Source organism: Cebidichthys violaceus, unplaced genomic scaffold, assembly GCF_023349555.1.
Source record: "Cebidichthys violaceus isolate CVI_PGR_0920_01 unplaced genomic scaffold, fCebVio1.0.p SCAF_51, whole genome shotgun sequence".
NCBI classification, from domain to species: Eukaryota; Metazoa; Chordata; class Actinopteri; order Perciformes; family Stichaeidae; genus Cebidichthys; species Cebidichthys violaceus.
In genome coordinates, this window is record NW_027176717.1 from 1,231,238 (window position 1) to 1,253,610 (window position 22,373).

Below are 22,373 nucleotides of genomic sequence, written 5' to 3' on the forward strand. Positions count from 1 at the left end.
TCTATCCAGCACCTAGCAAAGTCTGTTAGCCAGGACAGCAGTGTACAGTTTAGCTTAAGGTACATACTTTGTGCAAAGCCAAACAAGCCACAGAGTTCCAATGTCTGACTGTTCTATGAAACAATCCCAGAGGAGCCATCATTTTACACGGCGCTGTGTGTATCAGAGTGCGTGTGTGTTTGTGCGTCTTTATTAGCCTCCCATGCCTGCCTACCAGACTCTTACTGTGCAATGAAACAAGTCCAAAGAGGGACATTCAGCTAGCCCCACTGACTGGCCACCTTTTCAAAAAACCTTCCATGGCCACGTTATATGATGATATATATATCATATCATATCATATCATATAACTAATCACAAAATGCTCCTCCAGTTTTCTGACTATATTCTGTCAAGTAAGTTATGAATAACTAAATATACAAATAATTAAACTAACATCAGCAGTAATGTCAGGTCAAATCAAATGTTTTTGTAGCTCTAATAAAAAAAATAAATTAATACAGATCAACTTTGTGAGATCCTGTTTGATATAACAAGTCAGAACCTTGCATCATGAACTCATTTTTTAAACATTGAAAAATCTCACAAACTAAAACACTGAACTCCTTTATAGAAAAACATTTTTCACCTCTTCCCTGTCTTTTTTCACTGGTGCATCTAATACGCCACTGACGACCATATAAAATGCAATATACCATGAACAGTTCCTCGACAATGCTTGGTGTGTGTTAAGAGTGCTCTCCTGTGTTTCAGTTGCTTCTGAAGCATTTCATTCTCCAACTGTCAAACTGAATTCCCTTATTGAAAGAGACACAATCACACACTGTTCTGATGTAATGCGCTATGGCAAATTACCTGCCTGACACACCGAGGAGAAGTGTGTCTGTACTGTAAATGTGAATACTCGTGAAGACATGAAGAAACAGAGACTGGCTGGCCTGCCTCTCTCAGCGGGGAGGTTCTACCGCTAATTAATAACCAGGGTCAAACTTATATCCACTGCTGAACTTTTGTGCTTTTAGCATGCCAATGGGAAATCCCACTGGTGGAACTGAGCTGCCACTAAAACCAGCATATGCTACTCATATGTGGTGTTGCCTCCACAGTCCTGTCAGTAGATCAAACTCTTTTAATAATGTGACCAAACAATTAACTTGTCTTAATAATTTTTTCCCCGGAACAAGTGACGTTAGATGTTCATATCGTCCACAAGTATTAATAGCTGCATTATTCAAGACCATTGTTGAAACATAAAGATTTGCATTCGAAAAGCAAGAAGTGAAATATTTGGACATAGCATTATGTGTTTGACACCGCAGCCTACAACAAACTCCTACGTCCTGGGTTTATGTGACAGTGGAAACAGCATTGACAGATTCAGCAGTGCTATGTCCATCCATTATAAGTTCAACACATCCAAGGGACAGTGATTTTATGTGGACAAGTCTGTAGCACTCCCCATTATAGGCAAGGTAAACTATAACACAGTTGTCTCAGCTGGCATTCGAGTCCATAGTCTAAAACATCACTGCCCAACATGGGGCTCGAGCCTCATTAAGACTCTACCGACTCGGGCAGCCAGGCTGCAAGCAATGGGAGTAAGGCTCAGATTTCCAGGCCCAAGGTGGAGGGTTGGATTTCTGGGTCCACTACCCTCACACCCCTCACCAAAAGTTTACACATGCAGAAGACTATAGTAGGCCAAGCATCCTCATGTAATGAAATATAGCATGTGCTGTGTGTGTGACTAACACCAACGACCACAAAATATTGTGGGTTCATGTGACAGTGGACACTGTGCGTTGATGTACTTCAGCCTGTCTGTGTCCATCCATTATAAGTCCAACAGAAAGTAATGGATGAGTGTGCAGACCAAAACACCTTCACCAAATGTAGGACTCAAACCCGCAACCCTGAGATTGACATGTATTATTCAAGAAAATCGTAGAAACATTAAGATTTGCCTTAAAAAAGCAACAAGTGAATTTTTTTTGTCTGAAGAATGACTTTATTCTAAATAAGATGTGTTCAGATTGATTTCAGTGTTTTCAGTTCTTGCTCGACTTGAAGGTTGTCATGCATGTGCGATTAATGACCTTTGGGCCTTAGAACACTAGAGACCCCCGTTGTGTAATTTAAAAACAGTAACGGGGAGTGTCAGGGGAAAAAAATCCCTTTTCATCATTCCTATAAAAACTTGACTTGAGCAGCAGCTTTCTTAAATCTTTCCCTATATCCAACACATATAGCAGGTCCAGCTGAGAAAAAGCCTGTCATAAAAGAAGACAAAGATTGAAACATGAAGCATCCAATAAGAAAAGAGATGATTGACAGGAGGATCAGTAACAAAGAGGTATAGACAGACTATTCTAACTATTTTTGACTTACAGATATTAGGACACACATCTGTTTCTTTACAACATAGGGTTAGACAGATCTATTGTGCTCACCATGAGCGCCCTGGTATGTTTAAAAATGGGGGAGCAAACACGGAAAAATATATAATTGGCAGTGGAGTCTGCGTGGTCCTCCCCCAGAAATAAAATCTAATTTAAAACAAATTTCTTACATTTCTCCACTACCTAATGTCTTGGATTGAGTGAAGAAACAGCCACCAGCACTAGTTTAGATTAGTTAGATTAGGGCCGGAGTTGGGCTTCATGTAGAAGATGATAGAATTTATATGGCAAAATATGAGAAAAAAACATGCCCCGAGAAATCATCAAAGGGATGAATGTAGGTGGAAAGAAGGGACGATAAACCACACAAACACCCACACACACAATATAGAGCTGGATAGAATTAAAGCAAATCAAGATTGTGGAAGAACTGATCATCAGACAAAGAAGATGACTTTAAATCAAAAGATGAGATGAGATATTAAACAGATAAAGCACATAATTCAAGAGTTGAATGTGAGTAAATCAAATACGGTCACTCACACAAGAGATCAAGAAAAGAAGGAAAGTCTTTGGATTTTCAAGAGTGAATGTTGATGAAAGAATGGAAGAAATGAGCATGACAAAAATGATACGACGATATCACAACACCAGAATCAGCTCACAAACTCACGGATGAAACAAAAGAAAAGCAAGGATGGAAGACGAATGATGAGCACATCCAAACGTGATCTGATCCAGATAAAGAAGACGCTCACCCAACTGTACAAAATGGCGGACCGAGAGAGAGAAAAGAAGGCATGTGGCTCGCTAGGCCCAAATACCCTCCTCATCATCCTATTGGTTAGTTTGGTCCAACCGCAGCGTGAGTTTGGAGAAAGCAGGAAGTTAGTTGGTAAAGCAGAACATTTTAGTAAAACATAGTAAGCGCAGGAAAAAAACGTGTTAGCTCGTAATAGTTGAAACAAATTAAGTAAGTTCATGTAACTGTTACACCCAGTTCAAATACATGAAAGTGTCTTACTGTCTTTCACTTGAAAATAATTGATAATGAAAATAATAGCAAGATAAAGACATTTTATTTTAGAGCATGCTTTCAGCCACATCACAGTGATGATATTCACTGGTTTGTGGGGGCTGGGACCATATTTGGAGGTTATCCCCAAGGGAAGTCTCCCTGCTCTGGGCAGAGATCGTACCTGGTCTGGGGAGGGCTTGTGATTGTTGGGCAGCTCTGAGTTTGGAGTGGAGACCTTCAGGTGCTCGTCCTCATAGTTGTCCGCCATCAGCTTCATCCGGTTTTGAGTCTGCAGAGAGAGAAAGAGTCACAAGCAATTAGATCACATACACACACAGACACAGACAGACACAGACACAGACACACACACACACACACACACACACACACACACACACACACACACACACACACACACACACACACACACACAAAGACCTGTACATCACTTCATGCGCTGTACATACACACTTACAGGAGCAGTTTAAAGGACAAACTAACATCAACACACAGTTTGTTGACTTTTGTCTTTTCTATTTACTCCCTTTTTCTTTCATCCGTCACTCTCATCTCTCCCATCTTGGCTCTTCCTTCATCTCTTCGCTCTTCTCCCTAATGCACTTTATTCTCTTCTCCTTTCCTTTCCTATCCTCTATCTTCCTCTCCTGCTGATCCATCTGTTTCACATGTTAGACTTATACTTTCAAGTTTTACAGTGGCCTGGAAAGAGCGAGGGAGTGAGAGAACGTTAGGGAGGGAGTCAGTCTAAATCTGTCAGTATTGTACAATCTAAATCCCCTTAGCCTCTCGCTGAGCCCTGCAAGGAACAGGGGCTTAAGCAGACCAGACTGAGGTTTTGTGTGTGTGTGTGTGTGTGTGTGTGTGTGTGTGTGTGTGTGTGTGTGTAATAGACAAAACGTGAAAGAGAATGTGAATGCCAACTTTCATAATATGTGTTTGTTTGAAAGCTAAATGAAACACTGCATTTTGCAGGAGTGTGTGTGAGCATTAAATAGTGGTGCTAAAAACGTGTTTCAAACTGTGTGTGTGGGGGAGCTAAAATAAGTGTGTGTCTACCGCTGGCGTGCACACGGACATTATTCATTTCCTCGTTTTCTAAAGACGGCTAAAATAACCGCACGCATGTACTTAAAACAAACGGAGACAAAACGGTTCATCTTGAAACCATGTAAGTGCAGGACCTGAGTCACCACTGCACTTGTAAACATACACAAAACCAAAAACACAAACGTATGAACACACACACACACACACACACACACACACACACACACACACACACACACACACACACACACACACACACACACACACACACACACACACACACACACACACACACACACACACACACACACACACACACACAGCTAAAGAGTGATTATTTGTCTCTGTCAATCACTTCCTCTCCTCACCACAATGTCCAGAAGCATGTAAACCACAAATGATCTTTTGTTAACAAAACAAGAAAGGACTCAAGACAAATAAAGAAAGTATTGCACACAAAATGTAAAGAGTAAATCTAAAAAATGCTTTTATTTTGAAATGATTTGGAGAACAGAAGTCTCTTTGCTGAGGAGGGAATGAACCCTTGAGTCTGGCGCCTTAGACCACTCGGCCATCCTGACAGGTGAACCCCAAACTGTGCCTGGGGTTCACGAGTTACATCTAAATACACATCACGGGTTGCCTTGATCGCCAGGCTCTGCTCTAATCTGCGTAACGAAAATGCCGTCATCCCCCGATGTACGCAAACGTCCCCAAAGACTGGTACAGGCCCGGCTAGCATTTCTAGCTAGAACACAAAGAGGGGGTTAGGGTTAGGGTTAGCATCCCAAGCTAAGTCCTAGTCTAAAACACCGAAGCCCAACGTGCGGCTCGAACCCACGACCCTGAGATTAAGCATGAGATGCTCTGCTGTCTGAGCTAGCCAGGCCAGGTATGGCATACAAAAGGTTGAGAGTTCGAACCCCACCTTGGGTGATAGTCTTTTTTACTGTGGACTACTGTTCTCAGAGGTTGCCTTCAGTCCTGTAACACATACCTTCGCCAACCTATCCCCCAGTCTTGACATCAGCGGTCTGGGAGAATGCTGATGGTCGGCTTGATTCTAACACCAACTCCAGCTGGATTTACATTTACATTCTCTGTAACTTCCAGCAAAGTGAAATACATCGTTTGAACTCATAACTACATCCATGGTGCACATCTTACAGCAGTTTTGTTTTCCATGTTGTCATGATTTCATTTAGTCAAAACGGTTCCTGTAGATATTCAAGGAAATCCTACAGAAACCACAGGAGAGATATTCTGTTTTGCCAAACTACAAGGATGAAACCATGCATATCTTGCATCTTGCACCATCTTTCTCCATGTCATCTTCATCAAATTCTCATTTTCAAGGCCTGGTTCCACCAGCATTTAAAATTGTAATATTCTGCCCGATGAGATTGCGATGCAAACTTTTCATGTCAAGTTAAATTTTGACCCCAACATTTGTGTTGACCAATAGGAAGTCATCTTAACAGTGCAGATCCGTGGGGGAGCAGAGAGCTGGATAGAGGAAGCTATCATAACGCGTTAGCTACACACACACACACACACACACACACACACACACACACACACACACACACACACACACACACACTTTCCTTGCTGGCCTTTCTTTACATCTTCCCCTTTTCTCTAATTGTCAGGAATGCTGACCTCAGCGCACTTGCTGTGCCAACTCTCTTTTTCTCACTTTATCTAATCATCACACCATTATTTCTCTCCTCCTCTCATTGTTCCCTTCTTCTTCTCCCCTCCATCTATCCTTCCTGCGGCTCTGCTATAACCTGCTGACAACGGACAGAATGAGGAACAAATGAACATGGATTGAAGTGGAGGGCGCTGAGTCATGCTTAGAATGAAATTATTTAATTGCGATACGACTCAGGGGAATATTAGATCAGATTATTGTTTCGTCTTTCCCTCCAGTGGTGAAAGAGAACCTCGTTGATATCTGTGGAATTATCAATAATGAAAAGTTGCTGAGTCATGGCTGGACAAGAACTATTTCATCATGATACAAAATTAGATTAGTTTTTTTCTCGTCTCCCTGTCAAGAAGATAAAGCAGTTGATAAGTGGAAAATTACAAATAACAATAGAAAGTGTCTGTTGAGCACTGAGGGAATTATTTCATTCTCATAAATCTCAATGGAGTAATGAACTAGATTAGAACCACATTTGTGTGTAAAGAGAAGGACAAATGAATACAATCCCCACCACTCACTCACTGGTTCACTGTTGAACTGGTAAGTAATTGAGACTTCTGTCCTGAATAGCAGAAATATCCCTTTTCAACTACATTCTAGATTAAAGCCACATTCACAGACATCCGTTCACAGGATTCAAGTTTCAGAGGTTCAAAGTGGCTGAAGGTGTTGTCTCCACCACAATGTGTGATTATGTTATGCTGACTGGCGTGGGTTAGGTACAAAAAATAACTAAACAGGAACTTGGAAACTACCAAACAGTGATATGAAGAGCCAAAGTCTTAAAAATGTCCACACAGGTGCAGAACAATGTCCACACATACACCACCTATAAACTTTAACCACGTGTCTCTTGCAAAGGCAGATTGTGGTATATTTCACACCTTCCCCGTCTTCTTCTTCCATTTCGTAAAGTATTACAATCACCCCCGCTTCTCTTTGCTTTCACACGCTCTGTTCCACAACTTCTCTCTTTCTCTCTCTCTCTTGTGGTTTTAGTCCCTGTCTCTCCACCGTACTGCTGAAGAACAATGAAAGTGAAAATAAAAGCGAAGAGGAAGGAGACTGTGAGAAAGATATCAGAAGAAGAGTGAAGAAGGCTGAGGTCACCTTGATCTACAGCCTTCTGCTTACACTGCGGCTGGGGTTCAAAGGGCAAATCACAGGAGACATGTTCAGGGACAACCGTATATTCTTGAACACACACAGGTGTGTTTCATGTATGAAGTGTAAGTGCTGCACATATACAGATTCTTCTCCCTCTTGCATCCATCCATTTGTCGAGTTTAAATATATGTTGCTATCTTTGCTATGTCATTAGCAAACTTCACATTAACGCAATGCTGCATTTAGACGCTGACGTTTCTCTTCCTAACATCACCTGATGGCTACCAGAGTTTACAGATCGCTTTCATCACTGATTTATACTTACCTATAATTTCAAACCGCAACTCTGTCTCTGTCCATCTGTCAGTCAGGTTATCAGTGGCAAAGTGTGTGCATATGTCACTCTCAAGGACCGGGCCAAAAATACTACACTAGCATCAGTTCACTAGATGGTTACACTACACACACACACCCACCCCACACCACACCCACCCACCCACCCACACACACACACACACACACACACACACACACACACACACACACACACACACACACACACGGGAATGCTGAGGAAGTCTCGGCTGTGATCCACCATTGAGGGACCGAAAAAGATGATACCACAGAGTGAAAAAGAGAGAGAGAGCGAGAGAGAGAGATAAAGAGAGAGAGAGAGAGAAAGAAAGAGATTTTTTTTATTTTTAGAAAACCTTTATTTCTTAAAAACAACATGAACAAACAAAAAACCTTGTCATGGCATCAAGAATGAAACAAAACAAATCAAAACCATCACCCACACTCAAGTCTGTTTCTCTTCACAGTGTTTTTAAAGGAGCGTTGAATATTAGTTCATCTCCAGACACACATTTTACTTAATTGTTGCACCGATTCTCAATGAATCCTGCATATTGTTCATGTAAATAAATAAAAACAAAACAAAACTTGTCCTTTAGTTGCACTTAGGCTGTGAGACCTTGGTCATCATCAGCTCTTTGCTGATCTTCTGAGCTATTTTCTTCCGTCTGTAGCCTTCCTTCACTGTTATCCCTCCTCTGTCTTTACCGCTCATGTGTGACCTGACAGAGCTGGAGAGCTTCTCTTTGTCAGAGAAGTAATCCTCCTAACTCCTTTCACACTTTTAGTTCTCCTCAGAAACCCCTTTATCTTCTCCACACTGTAGTCTCTAGAGCTCCTACTGCTGCCAGCCTTGTGGTCAGAAGATTCGCTGTCAGCAGCAAAGTTAGCAGCAGAGTCCTCCTCCAGACTGGACTCAGGCCCCCCCCGGCTGGACTTAGGGTCTTCCTCCAGACTGGACTCAGGGTCCTTCTCCCGCCTGGACTCAGGGTCCTTCTCCCGACTGGACTCAGATTTAGCTGCTCCTCTGCTTCCCTTCGTTGCCGCTTTCTTCGCCTGTGAGCTTCCATTGTTTCCTTCCTTTTTCCTCTTTCGCTGAGGGACTTTGATCTGCTCCTCGTCTCCCTCCATGTCCACCTCACTGCCTTCCCCCACCTGTCCTCCATTACTCTCCCTCCCCACCTGTACCTCACTTGCCCCCTCCTCACTCGTCCCCTCCCCCCTCACCTCCTTAACCCCACTCGTCCCCTCCCTCACCTCCTTAAACCCACACGTCCCCTCCTTCCTTACCTCCTTAACCCCACTTGTTTGTCTCCTCTGCCCTCCTCTGAACCTTTCTGGTTTTGGTTCTGGTCTTTATGAGAACCGTATTTCTCAGGATAGGCTCTGCTCTGATGGCCCTGTTTCCCACAACTGAAACATTTAAAATCCTCAGTTGTTGCAAAAATGACGTAATCAAAGTCCTCCACTGTGACTGTGAACACGAGGTCCACCTGTCTGCTCCTGTTCTTGGGGATCATGAGGAGCTGTCTCCTATGAGACACCACGTGCCTCAGAAGTGGAGACGTGGCCCCAGACAACAGCTTCGTAACTTTAGACACAATCTTCCCGTGTCTGGACAGCTCTCTGGTTATCAGCTCATCTTTAATAAACGGTGGCACGTTGGAAACAGTGACTTTTACCGCCGGGTCGCTGAGAGGATAGACGGGTAGGAAGCCGCCGTTCACCTCGATCCCGCTGTCCAACACCAGTTCCGCATCCTCTTTGTTGTCACAAAACACGATCACAGCATCGTTCATCCGTGCAGCGGACCTCACGTTGCTGTGACCGATGATCTCCCCCACTGCCAGGCTGCAGTCCTCCACCGAGCACGGGAAACGCGGCGGGATCTTCACGCCGTGTTTCCTCGTTAGATTGGTGAAGTCCATGGCGGCGTGCAGCACGCCGACCAGCGCGTGCTGATCGGCTGCAAACACCACCAAAAAAAGCCCTAAAACCCCCCCAAGTGTTCACACAAACACCATGAACCCTACACACCACAATAGACAATCATGTGCAACGTTAAATAACGAAGAAAAAGATCGAAAACACCTTGTCATGGCATCAAGAATGAAACAAAACAAATCAAAACCAAAACCACACTCAAGTCCGTTTCTCTTCACAGTGTTTTTAAAGGAGCGTTGAATATTATTTCGTCTCCAGACACACATTCTTCATTGTTGCACCTTTGTCAGAGAAGTAATCCTCCTAACTCCTTTCACACTTTTAGTTCTCCTCAGAAACCCCTTTATCTTCTCCACACTGTAGTCTCTAGAGCTCCTACTGCTGCCAGCCTTGTGGTCAGAAGATTCGCTGTCAGCAGCAGAGTCAGCAGCAGAGTCCTCCTCCAGACTGGACTCAGCCCCCCCCCCCGGCTGGACTCAGGGTCTTCCTCCAGACTGGACTCAGGGTCTTTTTCCAGCCTGGACTCAGGGTCCTTCTCCCGACTGAACTCAGATTTAGCTGCTCCTCCGCTTTCTTTCGTTGCCGCTTTCTTCGCCTGTGAGCTTCCATTGTTTTGTTTCTTTTTCCTCTTCCGCTGAGGGACTTTGATCTGCTCTTCGTCTCCCTCCATGTCCACCTCACTGCCTTCCCCCACCTGTCCTCCATTACTCTCCCTCCCCACCTGTACCTCACTTGCCTCCTCCTCCCTCACCACCTGTACCTCACTCGTCCCCTCCCCCTTCACCTCCTTAACCTCACTCGTCCCCTCCTTCCTTACCTCCTTAACCCCACACGTCCCCTCCCCCCTCACCTCCTTATCCCCACTCGTCCCCTCCTTCCTTACCTCCTTAACCCCACTCATCCCCTCCTTCCTTACCTCCTGGACCCCACTTGTCCCCTCCTGTCCATCTTGTTTGTCTCCTCTGCCCTCCTCAGAACCTTTCTGGTCTTTATGAGAACCGTATTTCTCAGGACAGGCTCTGCTCTGATGTCCCTGTTTCCCACAACTGAAACATTTAAAATCCTCAGTTGTTGCAAAAATGACGTAATCAAAGTCCTCCACTGTGACTGTGAACACGAGGTCCACCTGTCTGCTCCTGTTCTTGGGGACCATGAGGAGCTGTCTCCTGTGAGACACCACGTGCCTCAGAAGTGGAGACTTGGCCCCAGATGACAGCTTCTTAACTTTAGACACGATCTTTCCATGTCTGGACAGCTCTCTGGTTATCAGCTCATCCTTGATGAACGGTGGCACGTTGGAAACAGTGACTTTCACCGCCGGGTCGCTGAGAGGATAGACGGGTAGGAAGCCGCCGTTCACCTTGATCCCGCTGTCCAACACCAGTTCCGCATCTTCTTCTGTATCACAAAACACGATCACAGCACCGTTCATCTGTGCAGCGGACCTCACGTTGCTGTGACCGATGAGCTCCCCCACTGCCAGGCTGCAGTCCTCCACCGAGCACGGGAAACGCGGCGGGATCTTCACGCCGTGTTTCCTCGTTAGTTTGGTGAAGTCCATGGCGGCGTGCAGCACGCCGACCAGCGCGTGCTGATCGGCTGCAAACACCACCAAAAAAAGCCCTGAAACCCCCCCAAGTGTTCACACAAACACCGTGAGCCCTACACACCACAATACACTATCATGCAACATTAAATAACGAAGAAAAATGTCGAAAAATCGCTATTAATCACTCTCAAACACGCTCCGAAAACTCACCACTCCCTCCACTCAGAGAGAGAGAGAGAGAGAAAGAGAGAGAGATAAAGAGAGAGAGACAGAGAGAGAGAACGAGAGAGAGAAAGAGAGAGACAGAGAGAGAGAGAGAGAGAGAGAGAGAGAGAGAGAGAGAGAGAGAGAGAAAGAGAGAGACAGAGAGAGAGAGAGAACGAGAGAGAGAAAGAGAGAGAAAGAGAGAGAGACAGGGAGAGAGAGAGAAAGAGAGAGACCAAAGAAGGGAGTGAATCCACTCACACCTCTACACACACATTGCAGGAGACAGTTGAGTCTCTGTGTTGTGAATCACCACCTTGGAGACCCTGAGGTGTCATAAAAGACTTCAAATAGGACGGAGAGAGACGAAGTGATGAGGGAGGAAGAGAGAGGAGAGTGACGCATGTTATAATGACTTCATTTGACACAGCCACTCTCGAACACCTCATGCTCACCCAATCTATGACACACACCTGCACATGATTTTCCTCTCCATTGTGCATCTATCATATTGAGTACTTTGGAGCTCATTCTATACAATAAGTGGCTTTTTGGCAATATTCAATAACTGGAAATCGTTTGCAACAAAAGTATTGCTACATTTTATCTATATGAGAGGTTTTAAGGATGACAACTCCATTATCTTCTTTTTGAACGGCAGTTTAGTTTCCCAGTTTGTGAATCAAGGGAAATAAAAGTGAGCACAAAGCTGTTCAATCTCGGTTTGGTTGTGATATGTTAAGTGACATTATTTAACCCGCGTGTTCGGTGGTTGGTGCGATGTGCAATGTGAAACTGTTGGTCCCATGTATGCAGAAACATGCATTTGTGTAGTAGGATCAGAGAATAATCTAAATTTGAATACATATGCAAATAGTAAAAACAACCCTGATATTCGAGTATTAAAACTAATATTCAATTTTGAAAAAAAAGCAGCAATACCGCGGCTGTCTGCCTCTAAATGCACCACACGAGGGGAGTCATAATGTCTCTTTCATATAGGTATATCATAGGTAGAAGGTGGAAGCATGTGATAAACAGTAATTGGTGTACATGTGCAGCCAGCAGGATTGAGGTTAAGCGCTAGAGCTCTGATTTTGACCTTCTTATTATGTATCAAATTATTTATTAATGTTGATCTTGGAAAACCATCTGCTGTTACACTCTAAGCTATCCTGAATTTGAGCATCAAATAAATGCCTCAGGGGGGAATCAAGTAAGAAACAAAAACAAGGAGAATCAGATACGGACAGAAAGTGAGAAGACACACGTACAGATGTCAGACCAGTGCAGAAGAAATCCACCAAACTCCCAGTAGGCTTATCCACTAAGGGGTTGGTTAATTCACTAGACCCACGAGAACCTTTACTGTGTGTGAGTGTGTCTCTTGAGTGTGTGAATAGACCTCTGTGTGGAACCACAGAGGCATTTGGTCATGTTTATATCCTTGTTTTTGGCCTGGGTCAGTGTACATATCGGTATATGTGTGTGTGTTTGCTTTGTGAAAGTGTATCCATACCAGCGAAGTGACGTGTTAGGTTGTGTGTGTTAGTGTGTGTGTATCTGATGATAGAACATTTAAATAAATACAAATTTCATATGAAAGTGTTGTCACTGGAGATTTGTAGAACATTTGAACTCTGTGTGTTTGTGTGCGGTGAGTGTGGGAGGGGTAGTTTAATCTTAAATTTACCCTCGGTGGTCGGAGGACTGTGGTCACATCTGGACTCGGTTTCTCTCTGCCTCTCTTGTTTTCTTTGCTCCCCTCGTCATTGCCACCTCACCTGTGCTCCCTTTTTCCCATCTTGACGCTTCCTCTCCATCTCTGCTCCTCCCTTTTTAAATAACTGACCAAAGAGTGTTCCAGGTGTCCACTTGGATGTCAAAGTAATCGCGTAAGTGTGTGCACATAACCCTACCTGCTGTTTGAGCTGATGAACCAGACCATCCTTCTCTCTCTTCAGTGCTGCCACCTCATCCTGGGTTTTCTTCTTCTTGGATGAGGAAAGCTCCAGCAGGGCAATGTTGGCGTCTTTCTCACTTATGGCTGCCAGCAGGGCTTCTTGCCTGTACAGAGAACAATGACACATTTTGTTAGCAATATTAGAAATTGATTTGATTTAATTAATGTCCCACTTGGTGATATTGCACATGATGACATTACTGGAATATCAGTGGGAGCTAACTGCTTGAATTAAAAGACACAGAAATTGCTTGGTGAAAGCAGTTTCAGTTTTTTCTTGCTCAAATATCGGTATTAAAGAGAAACCATAAAGGGTTGTTTCACCCAAATTAAAAATGTCCATTTACAAACCCCATTTAAACTTTTTCATGAAATGTACTGTGGATTATCTAGAGTAACAGGAACACAAGATGTAGCTGTTACATTTACTTTATGAGCACCACAAACTAAATTCCCTCCCTCGAACTGGGTTGGAAACACAAATCCTGTAGATGGGTAACTCAAAATCCGGACAACAGATCCCAAACTATCTGCATGGCTGGATACTGATCTGCGTGTACTTAAATGTCCATGGTGAACCCTTCGAGTGTCAACAAGTGGAGGAAAGCATTCTTATATGGGGAGCCACTTTGTGATTTAGGAGGATAAAATTGGTGTATTTTTGCAAAAATATGGGGCTTCCTGGTGGTCAAGTATGATGCATACCGTGCAATCAAGATGTTTGCAGTTTGTTTTTAGTGAGGACCTTTATGGCATGTTCACTCTTCCTCCCCAGTTGCTCTTTATACAATCTACCACAACAAATAAGGAATTAATCGCAATGTGTTTCACCACCTTTAACTTAATTAATCTATGAATGAATTCACACACACTCACTCTCTGATTGTGTACAGGTATTACTCTTTAGTCTGCGTCTATCTTTCCAGCCTCTCTTCTCTCTCTCTCTATCTCTTCTCCCTGCCTGGATAGTCGGGCTGACAGATAGATAGCATTCCATGGAAGGTTCAGGAAGCAACAAGCCGCATCCCATCCATCCAATCAGCCACAGATCTGGCCGAGCCGCATCCGAGGACACACGACGCTCAAAATTCTCGGAATTCTGTCCCGTTTCCAGAGAGATTCTAAATCACAACAGGTTTTCCACAACCCCCAAGGGGCCCAAAGACTGGCCACATACATGCACATAAACACACGAAGATGCAAACTTGCATATGAGGGAATAAACAAATTCCCTCTCCGTCAATCGAATTCTACATACATCGTAATCTTGCAATCAGGTAATATATCAAAAGTTATTTTGGCAAACATAAACTTCATATCGAGATTACAATGTTTACATCAACAAAAAATAGAGTAAGAGCATTTTCCTCTCATGTATCCCACCACTGTACCTACAATAACGGACATACATACTTCCCCTGTATACTCGGCACACAATTACACCGTTTCTCACCCTCTCACGCACAAACACACACATAAAGATACAGATACCGCGGTGCAGTGAGGAATGCAGTGATGAGAGTGTCTAAATGAAAACAGATTACATGTTTGGACAGATACTTTGGTCAACCTCACTGACCACGCTGTCAGAGTACACGTGTCCCATCATGCATCTGGACTGCAGAAATCCTGTCAGGAGCAGAGGGTGAGGGACTCGAGACTGGGGTTGGTAGAGTGATCCCCTCAGCCAATCTGGTCACTGTCAGCAGCTCAAAGATTTTCCAGATTTGTGAATATGAATGCAACATTGTTAAATGCTAATGTAACAGTAACTTCATATATGATCCTTTTCTGCATCACAGTGTTGACCATTTACATTTAACCAACATGACCTCCTGGACTTCTGTATTCAAAGAAAGAACATTGTGAGACTCTGGAACACTGTCACATTCTTTCCTGTTCTATTTTCACATAAACAGTACCCCCCCCCCCCACACACACACACACACACACACACACACACACACACACACACACACACACACACACACACACACACACACACACACACACACACAGGAAGGCTAATGGAACATTAGTCTTGTTAAAGCTAACAGTGCGTCTAGTTTTATACCATATCTGAGAGTTACCTGCCAGCACATGGCTTATAAACCCTGGTGATAAAATGATATTTATTCCAGATGCACTGGTCTCATTCTGGGCCTCTCTATGGCTCTCCCTTCATCTTGGTATGACACACACACACACACACACACACACACACACACACACACACACACACACACACACACTTACTCTTTGCTTGGCCAGAGCTAAACACATGCTTATGACAAGTGCTGGTTGTGGCTACTGCTGTTACTATGTGATCATTAAAATCTGTTTCGAGTGCAGCTCTCTTTTGCTAAATCTTCAGATAATTCTGCTGTCAGAGGCCTCCTAAAAACATAGTATGCTCTCAACTCTGCTGGCAATGTGTCCTCCTTACCATTGAAAATAACCAAAAAAAAAAAAAAAGCAGCCAGCACTGTGGAAGAAAGGTTCTCAGTGGATATGAAGCCTTAGATCTGTAACTTTCCTTTCAAGTCTTTCCTTTCTACGTGGGCACAGTAGAATAAAGGAAGGTCTACCAACAGAAAGTAAAAGCTTATTAAAGAGGTATCTGTAAGATCTGCATAGTTCTCTATTTTGGCAACACCTTTTGTTTTAGATGTTACGGCATTTTTGCAAAACACATCCTAGAGATTACTTGTTAATTTGTGCGTGCAGTGGCATTTTGCTTGGATGCCACTCTGTTCTTTGACTGGTCAGCCATGGCATCTGCTTGATACGGGACGATTCTGGAGATTAGGTTCAATGCCAGCATGCCTGAGGTAAGGAAAGATTGTGTTATGGCAAACAAACTGTTTGACAACTAAGACGCTTGGTTAGGGTTGTAAACAGATTGTGGCAATCTTAGAACCAGTTGGCTAAGCCTCTGGGGGCTTTCTGGGGATCCGGTGTGGCGAGTTGATATTCCGGCCAAGACCTTCTTTTATGTGCGCTGTTTATTATTTACAGTCCCATTAGCAACTTGAGATGCAAGACTAGAGTTGGAGTTGGGAGACGACGTGTACGACCGGACTGTTTTCGCAAGTAGCCAGTTCACAAGCTAATTCTAAACCAATAAAATGCTAGATCATCGTCAGACGACAGCCGGTGGGTTCCCAGATTGTATTTCAGGCAATGCGTTCCAGCTCTTTTTCTCTCCACACGGATTGCTCACCTGCAATCAATCAAAGCCTGCTTGAACGTGATTGGTCAATACTACTCAGACTACAAACTTTTCTGATACCAAAATCTTGTCCCGCTGCTAAAAATTCTGCATTCGAATGAAGAATCTCTTTATAGAGATAATGATTGTGGTAATGGTTAAAAAAGAAAGAAAAAAGATTACATTAATTGTACATCTGGTATTGGAAGTAAATTTCGGTCATCAAAGTTGACTACCCACCACTCCAACCTCCTCCAAACCCTTACTTCAGTTGGCACTGAACACTGGCATTGGATGTAAATTATGGAGGTGCAGAATCATTCAATAATTCCTACAGATGTTGGCCTTTTTTATAGTTTTTTTTTTACAACAAACCGCCAAAAAACTCTAACAAACGATATACAATCACTTTCAACCCTGACTCTCATGAGTGTATACAAAAACACTGTAAAAGAATATAGAAAACTGGCAGCAGGCTGAATTACTATGGTATGCCATCCGGTAATGGTGCTGAGTAGTAAAACAGTCCTATATTTATCTGAACATTTCACAGGTTATTTGATTTAACAAGTTTCCATTAACGTCATATTCTCTTCCTGCTTCCTCTGAGGCTCTCTCTCACCTATTCTCTATCGGCGTCTCTCGCCCACCCTGCGTTTCTCATCTCTCTCTCCTCACCTCTCCCCTCGTCACTCCGTTCTATCTCTCCGTCTGTGAAGAGTACAGGAGGCATTCTTTCCGTCGTTCAGCGGTCGTGTGCCATGATGTCATCGACAATGGCGACAGGGCAGACGGTATCCAGATACACGCAAACGCACCAGGCACCTGACCCCAACCCCAACACACACACACACACACACACACACACACACACACACACACACACACACACACACACACACACACACACACACACACAGGGGGGGCTCTCTCCTTCCTAAAACCACTTAAGGCACCTCACTCTATCAGAAACACTAATGCCTGGTCTTAGATCACTCTCTCTCTCTCTCTCTCTCTCTCTCTCTCACACACTCTCACACACTCTCACACACACACACACACACACACACACACACACACACACACACACACACACACACACACACACAAAAGCAGCTTCCTGTGTGTGCTGCGTTATCTCTTTCATGCCGTCACCCTCTACTGCAATCTACAGTGTGTGTGTGTGTGTGTGTGTGTGTATGTGTGTGTGTTCAAGTGACAGCTGTATGTGTGTGTTTATGACAGCATGTCTTTCTGTAGGTGCGTGTGTGTGCTCATGAGGATGTGCTTATATGTATTTCAGTGTGTGTGAATGTTCACAAGTTGTCTGTGTGTATTCAAGGCTTTATACTGTGCATGTGTGTGTGCGGGTAAGAGTAAAGTGTGTGTGTGTCTGTGTAAAGTAGATCCAGTCCTATGTGACATTAGCCAGTCTCCGTCTAAGACAAACACAGAGCTATTTTAGAAATAATCCCCTCTCCGCTCTCTCGTTCTGACTGAACAAAGCAGCTCTCCATTGTTTTCAGTGACACTGTCTGCTCTGGTTACACAGGAGGCTGTTTGTAGGACGCCAGAGTTTACTCTTTAACCCCTGTAGGACATGGTGCGTGTCAAGCTCGACCTCATTTCTGTGTGGGGCGGTTTCGCTCTACAAGCCTGGCTACAGAGAACCACATGCGGGACTTGTTCAGGCTTTGAGGAATGTTTTTCCAGAACTTTCTCCACCATCATTGACCAATTTTTGAGAAACTGAACGAGTTTTGAGGCGAGTGAAATCAGCAGATTCAACGGGGGGATTTAGAAAAATGTGATAATCATATTTACTGTAATCGTGAGTGCAGTGTGCTTTGGTGAGTTCAAAAACAAAGAAACAATACAACTTGAGCCTATTTAAACCAAGGACTGAAATTAACATTAATTTTGGAATTATGCAGCAGGTCATGGTGACTGGATCTGCCCTTCTCTATGCCATTAGATCTGGACAGAGGCAGTCTGAGATGATTGGAGGATCAAAGAACCCACTATCGTGTGATGGGAAGATGTGACTTTACTGACAAGTGCAATTAAAGTTCTGAAATACAACCTCAATACTTTGTTTTGATTTATTGTCTTGTTTATTTCCACTTTGCTTAGCCAGTCTGTCAGGCCAAGAAATGGTTTTGCAGAGTGGCGGTCATGGAGCTCACGACAGATGTGGCTTAAAAGAGGACGGCTTTGGGGAGTTAGGGGTGTGGTCATCTGGATACAAGCTGAGGTTAGGTCAGCCTCAGCTGGGTCGCCCAGGGGAAGACATTTAAAACACCTGATGAGCCTGTAAGTTCAACATGAAGGATGTGTGAGGATGAACCACGTACAATGTTCAGTAAGCCCAGTTTAAGCTTGATGTATATGCAGCTGATAATAACACAACGTGTTCCACCATCCCACTTAAAAACTTGACAATTGAAATTTTTTACTTCACAGCAGGGTGGCAAACTCAGCGTAGATTTTCTACGTTTTTATTTTATGGTAGAAGTGTATAAACATGCTGTTCATGCAATCCTGAATCCTGTCCACATTCCCACTGTTCTGTTTGTCAGAAAGAAAAGGAGAGAAGAGACTGTCTGGAATATTTTTGAATAACTGAATTGTAAGGAAAAGTGTGGTTTTAAAGAGAGAAGAGAGCGGAGGAGAGACGAGAGGAACGAGATACAGGAGGGCACAGCTGGCTCTCAGTGGTAGCTAATGCTGCCTGGAGGCACACACACACACACACACACACACACACACACACACACACACACACACACACACACACACACACACACACACACACACAAAGGAGTATAGAAAGATGGATGGAAGAAATCTGCTGGAAACTTCTTATTTTATTTTATGTCTTTCTCCTAAAACCCTCTCTTTCTTTTCCTTTCTGTTGTTTTTTTTGCCAGATAATCAGGTGGCTGACAGACCTCACACACACACACACACACACACACACACACACACACACACACACACACACATACACACACACACACACACACCTCTGTGACTAGTGTTCATGACTGTGCATAATCTACTTGTACGCAGGGATATACAATTAATCCATTTTTAATTCCTCCTTCTGTCTTTGCCTTTCTTTAAGTCTCTCTCTCTCTTTCTTTATCCCCCTTCTATTTCTCTCACTTTTCCCACTCTCTGTCTCTCTCACACACACACACACACACACACACACACACACACACACACACACACACACACACACACACACACACACACACACACACACAGCTACTAGTTTAGTTTCTGAGTCTCCAGAGTGGGGCCCTGCAGAGTAGTATTTCTCTCCCAGCTGACAGCTTCTGTCCTGGGGCAGACAGCCAGCGAGCACTGGGGCCCCTATTCTCATCTGCTCCTAGCTGACTCACTCTCTCTCACACACACACACACACACACACACACACACACACACACACACACACACACACACACATCTGAGGTGTAAACTGCTGCTTTGCCTCACAGCTCAAAATATTGAGAAGAGAGAAAGAAGAGAGTAAAGTAAGAAACAGAGCAAAGAACAAATTTAAGCTAGAGGCCTCTCTTTAATGTTTTACCCACCCTTTAATACGCACACACTGAAAACACTAAATACCGTATATAAAACATATATATAACATATAACCTATGTACACATGGAGTAGATTCTCCACTTTGAGTACACACCTACACACACACACACACACACACACACACACACACTTACTGGTTTATGGCCCTACAAGAGAAAACACAGGGCAATGAATGCACACATCAGAGCAGGTTTTATGAAACATTTGTTAGTGCTGGCCTGCCATGTGTGCAGCATCAAAGCAAAGACAGCCAATAAAGCCTTGGTTTATAGTAAACCATTTACTGCAGCTCTCTCTCCTGCAAACGCGCCAACACAAAGTTTCACTTCACTGGATTATAACAGAAGTTATTAGAGAAAATGATCGACACCTACCGCAGTTGTTATGTGCATTCACAACTTTGAAATTGCTCTCGAGGGCTGCATTAAGCCAAACACATCAAAGAGATAATAGTAGGTTGAAAATGTAGAATAATGATAAAAATGATTATCAGGAATTACAGTAAAGAATGCCCTCAAGGCTTTTATTCAACGCCAAAAACCAAAATGTGCTTTCTGATCTGGAAAGTTTACTTGTTTATTAACACTTTAAGAAAGTGAAAAGTTCGCCGCAGCCTGGACCCCTCTGAGGGCCACCTCATGTCTCCACCACACATGACCAAACCCTGGACCTGAGGAGAGCCTTCTCCCTCTGGAACTCTCCCCCAAAACACTGCACCAATCTGTCCTGGGTCAAACGTCTATGAATGAAATGTGTTACTGTCAGAACGGTGAACAGGTCCTGATTTGATAGAAACCTTGTTTTATCTTTGACTGACACTACTTAGATTAAAATAGCTGACTGTATAATGTACAATAACACACAGAAGGATCGTTGGCGAGATCTTTTTGAAAGCTGTGTGTGTGTGTGTGTGTGTGTGTGTGTGTGTGTGTGTGTGTGTCTTAAACTATAGTGGAAGTGGGTCAGAGACACTAGATATGAATGATTTAGTATGGAGGGAGAAGATGGGACGAGAGGCCATCAGAGAGAATCAGAAAAAGCGAAAGAGAGAGAAAGAGAGTGTTAGGAAAATGGGTTAAAACTGGTGCATAGGATAAGTGTGTGTGTGTGTGTGTGTGTGTGTTTGAGAGGGAAAGAAAAGCTCCCCTCAAGGAGCTGTTGTACATCAGAGAGGCTTAAAGAAAGACAGCGAGAAGGCTTACACACACTAACACACACACACATAGAAAAAAAAAACAGCATTGACAGGGAAGGGAATAAAATAACTGGAGGATTTGGAGGGAAAACAAATCAAAGAGACGTGAAGGGGGAGAGAGGGAGAGGAATGGAGGGGAGGGAGGAAGTCACGGTGAGGGGAGGCAGAGAGACAAAGGCAGTAAGAGGGAGAGAGAGGAGGGCAGGTGGGACTGCTGCATGACAGAATGAGGATCTGTTCTCGACACATTTCCTCTATTTCTCACTCCCTTTTTTCTCTTAAAAAACACTCACTCCCTCGCCTCTCTCTTTCTCTGATTTTCTCTCTCACTCACACACACACACACACACACACACACACACACACACACACACACACACACACACACACACACACACACACTGTGACTAATAAGAAAGGTGTAAAAATGCATTATCCATGGTCTGCGGGAGCTTGCTCTTTCCATGGGACCACACACACACACACACACACACACACACACACACACACACACGCACACACACACACGCACACTCGGAGAAGTGTGACTAAAGATGCAGCTTTGTCTCACTGAGGTTCTTTACAGTAAATCCATTTCTACGCTGCGCTACAAAGACCAAGACATCTGCTTACAATCTGTCGGCACAAACTCACTCCCGTAACACTAACCAGCCACAGGAACGGACACCTGCCCCTCCCAAATGTCTATGAAAGACGATTGTTAAAAACATTTTTGCTTTATTTGACAATGTGAGAGTGACAGATATGTTTCTGGCAATCTATGGATACTCCCTGTGTTACAGTGCTACTCCACTGCCTGTTGGTCAAAGTGCTCAGAAATGTTTAAGTGACTTAAAAAGCAACTTCAAACTCAGTTGAGACTGTCCAAAGGTTTGCAACGGAATCCCCATTTGTTCTATTGATGGCCTCTTGCCTGCTACTATTGCAGCTTTTCAACCAAAAGAATCTGCAAAAGAAAATGCAAATTATTGTGTTTTCATCTACTGTAATGTGAATACGAAATGTGTTTCAT

General features: G+C 43.7%; 1 protein-coding gene across 10 annotated transcripts in view; it reads right to left on the reverse strand.

The window, feature by feature from the left end:
• The window catches only part of LOC137888054 (ELKS/Rab6-interacting/CAST family member 1-like), a 113,213-nt gene that overhangs the window by 19,072 nt on the left and 71,768 nt on the right, over positions 1 to 22,373 (reverse strand). For 7 of the 10 annotated variants that reach the window (XM_068731340.1, XM_068731339.1, XM_068731336.1 and 4 more), the window contains 2 exons: positions 13,277 to 13,424; positions 3,599 to 3,706 (listed from right to left, as the gene is read on the reverse strand). In XM_068731340.1, coding sequence (XP_068587441.1) covers positions 3,599 to 3,706; positions 13,277 to 13,424 — 256 coding nt within the window. Of the gene's footprint in view, positions 1 to 3,157; positions 3,237 to 3,598; positions 3,707 to 13,276; positions 13,425 to 22,373 lie in introns of all 10 variants that reach the window. The other 3 variants (XR_011105098.1, XR_011105097.1, XR_011105096.1) reach the window with 1 other exon arrangement.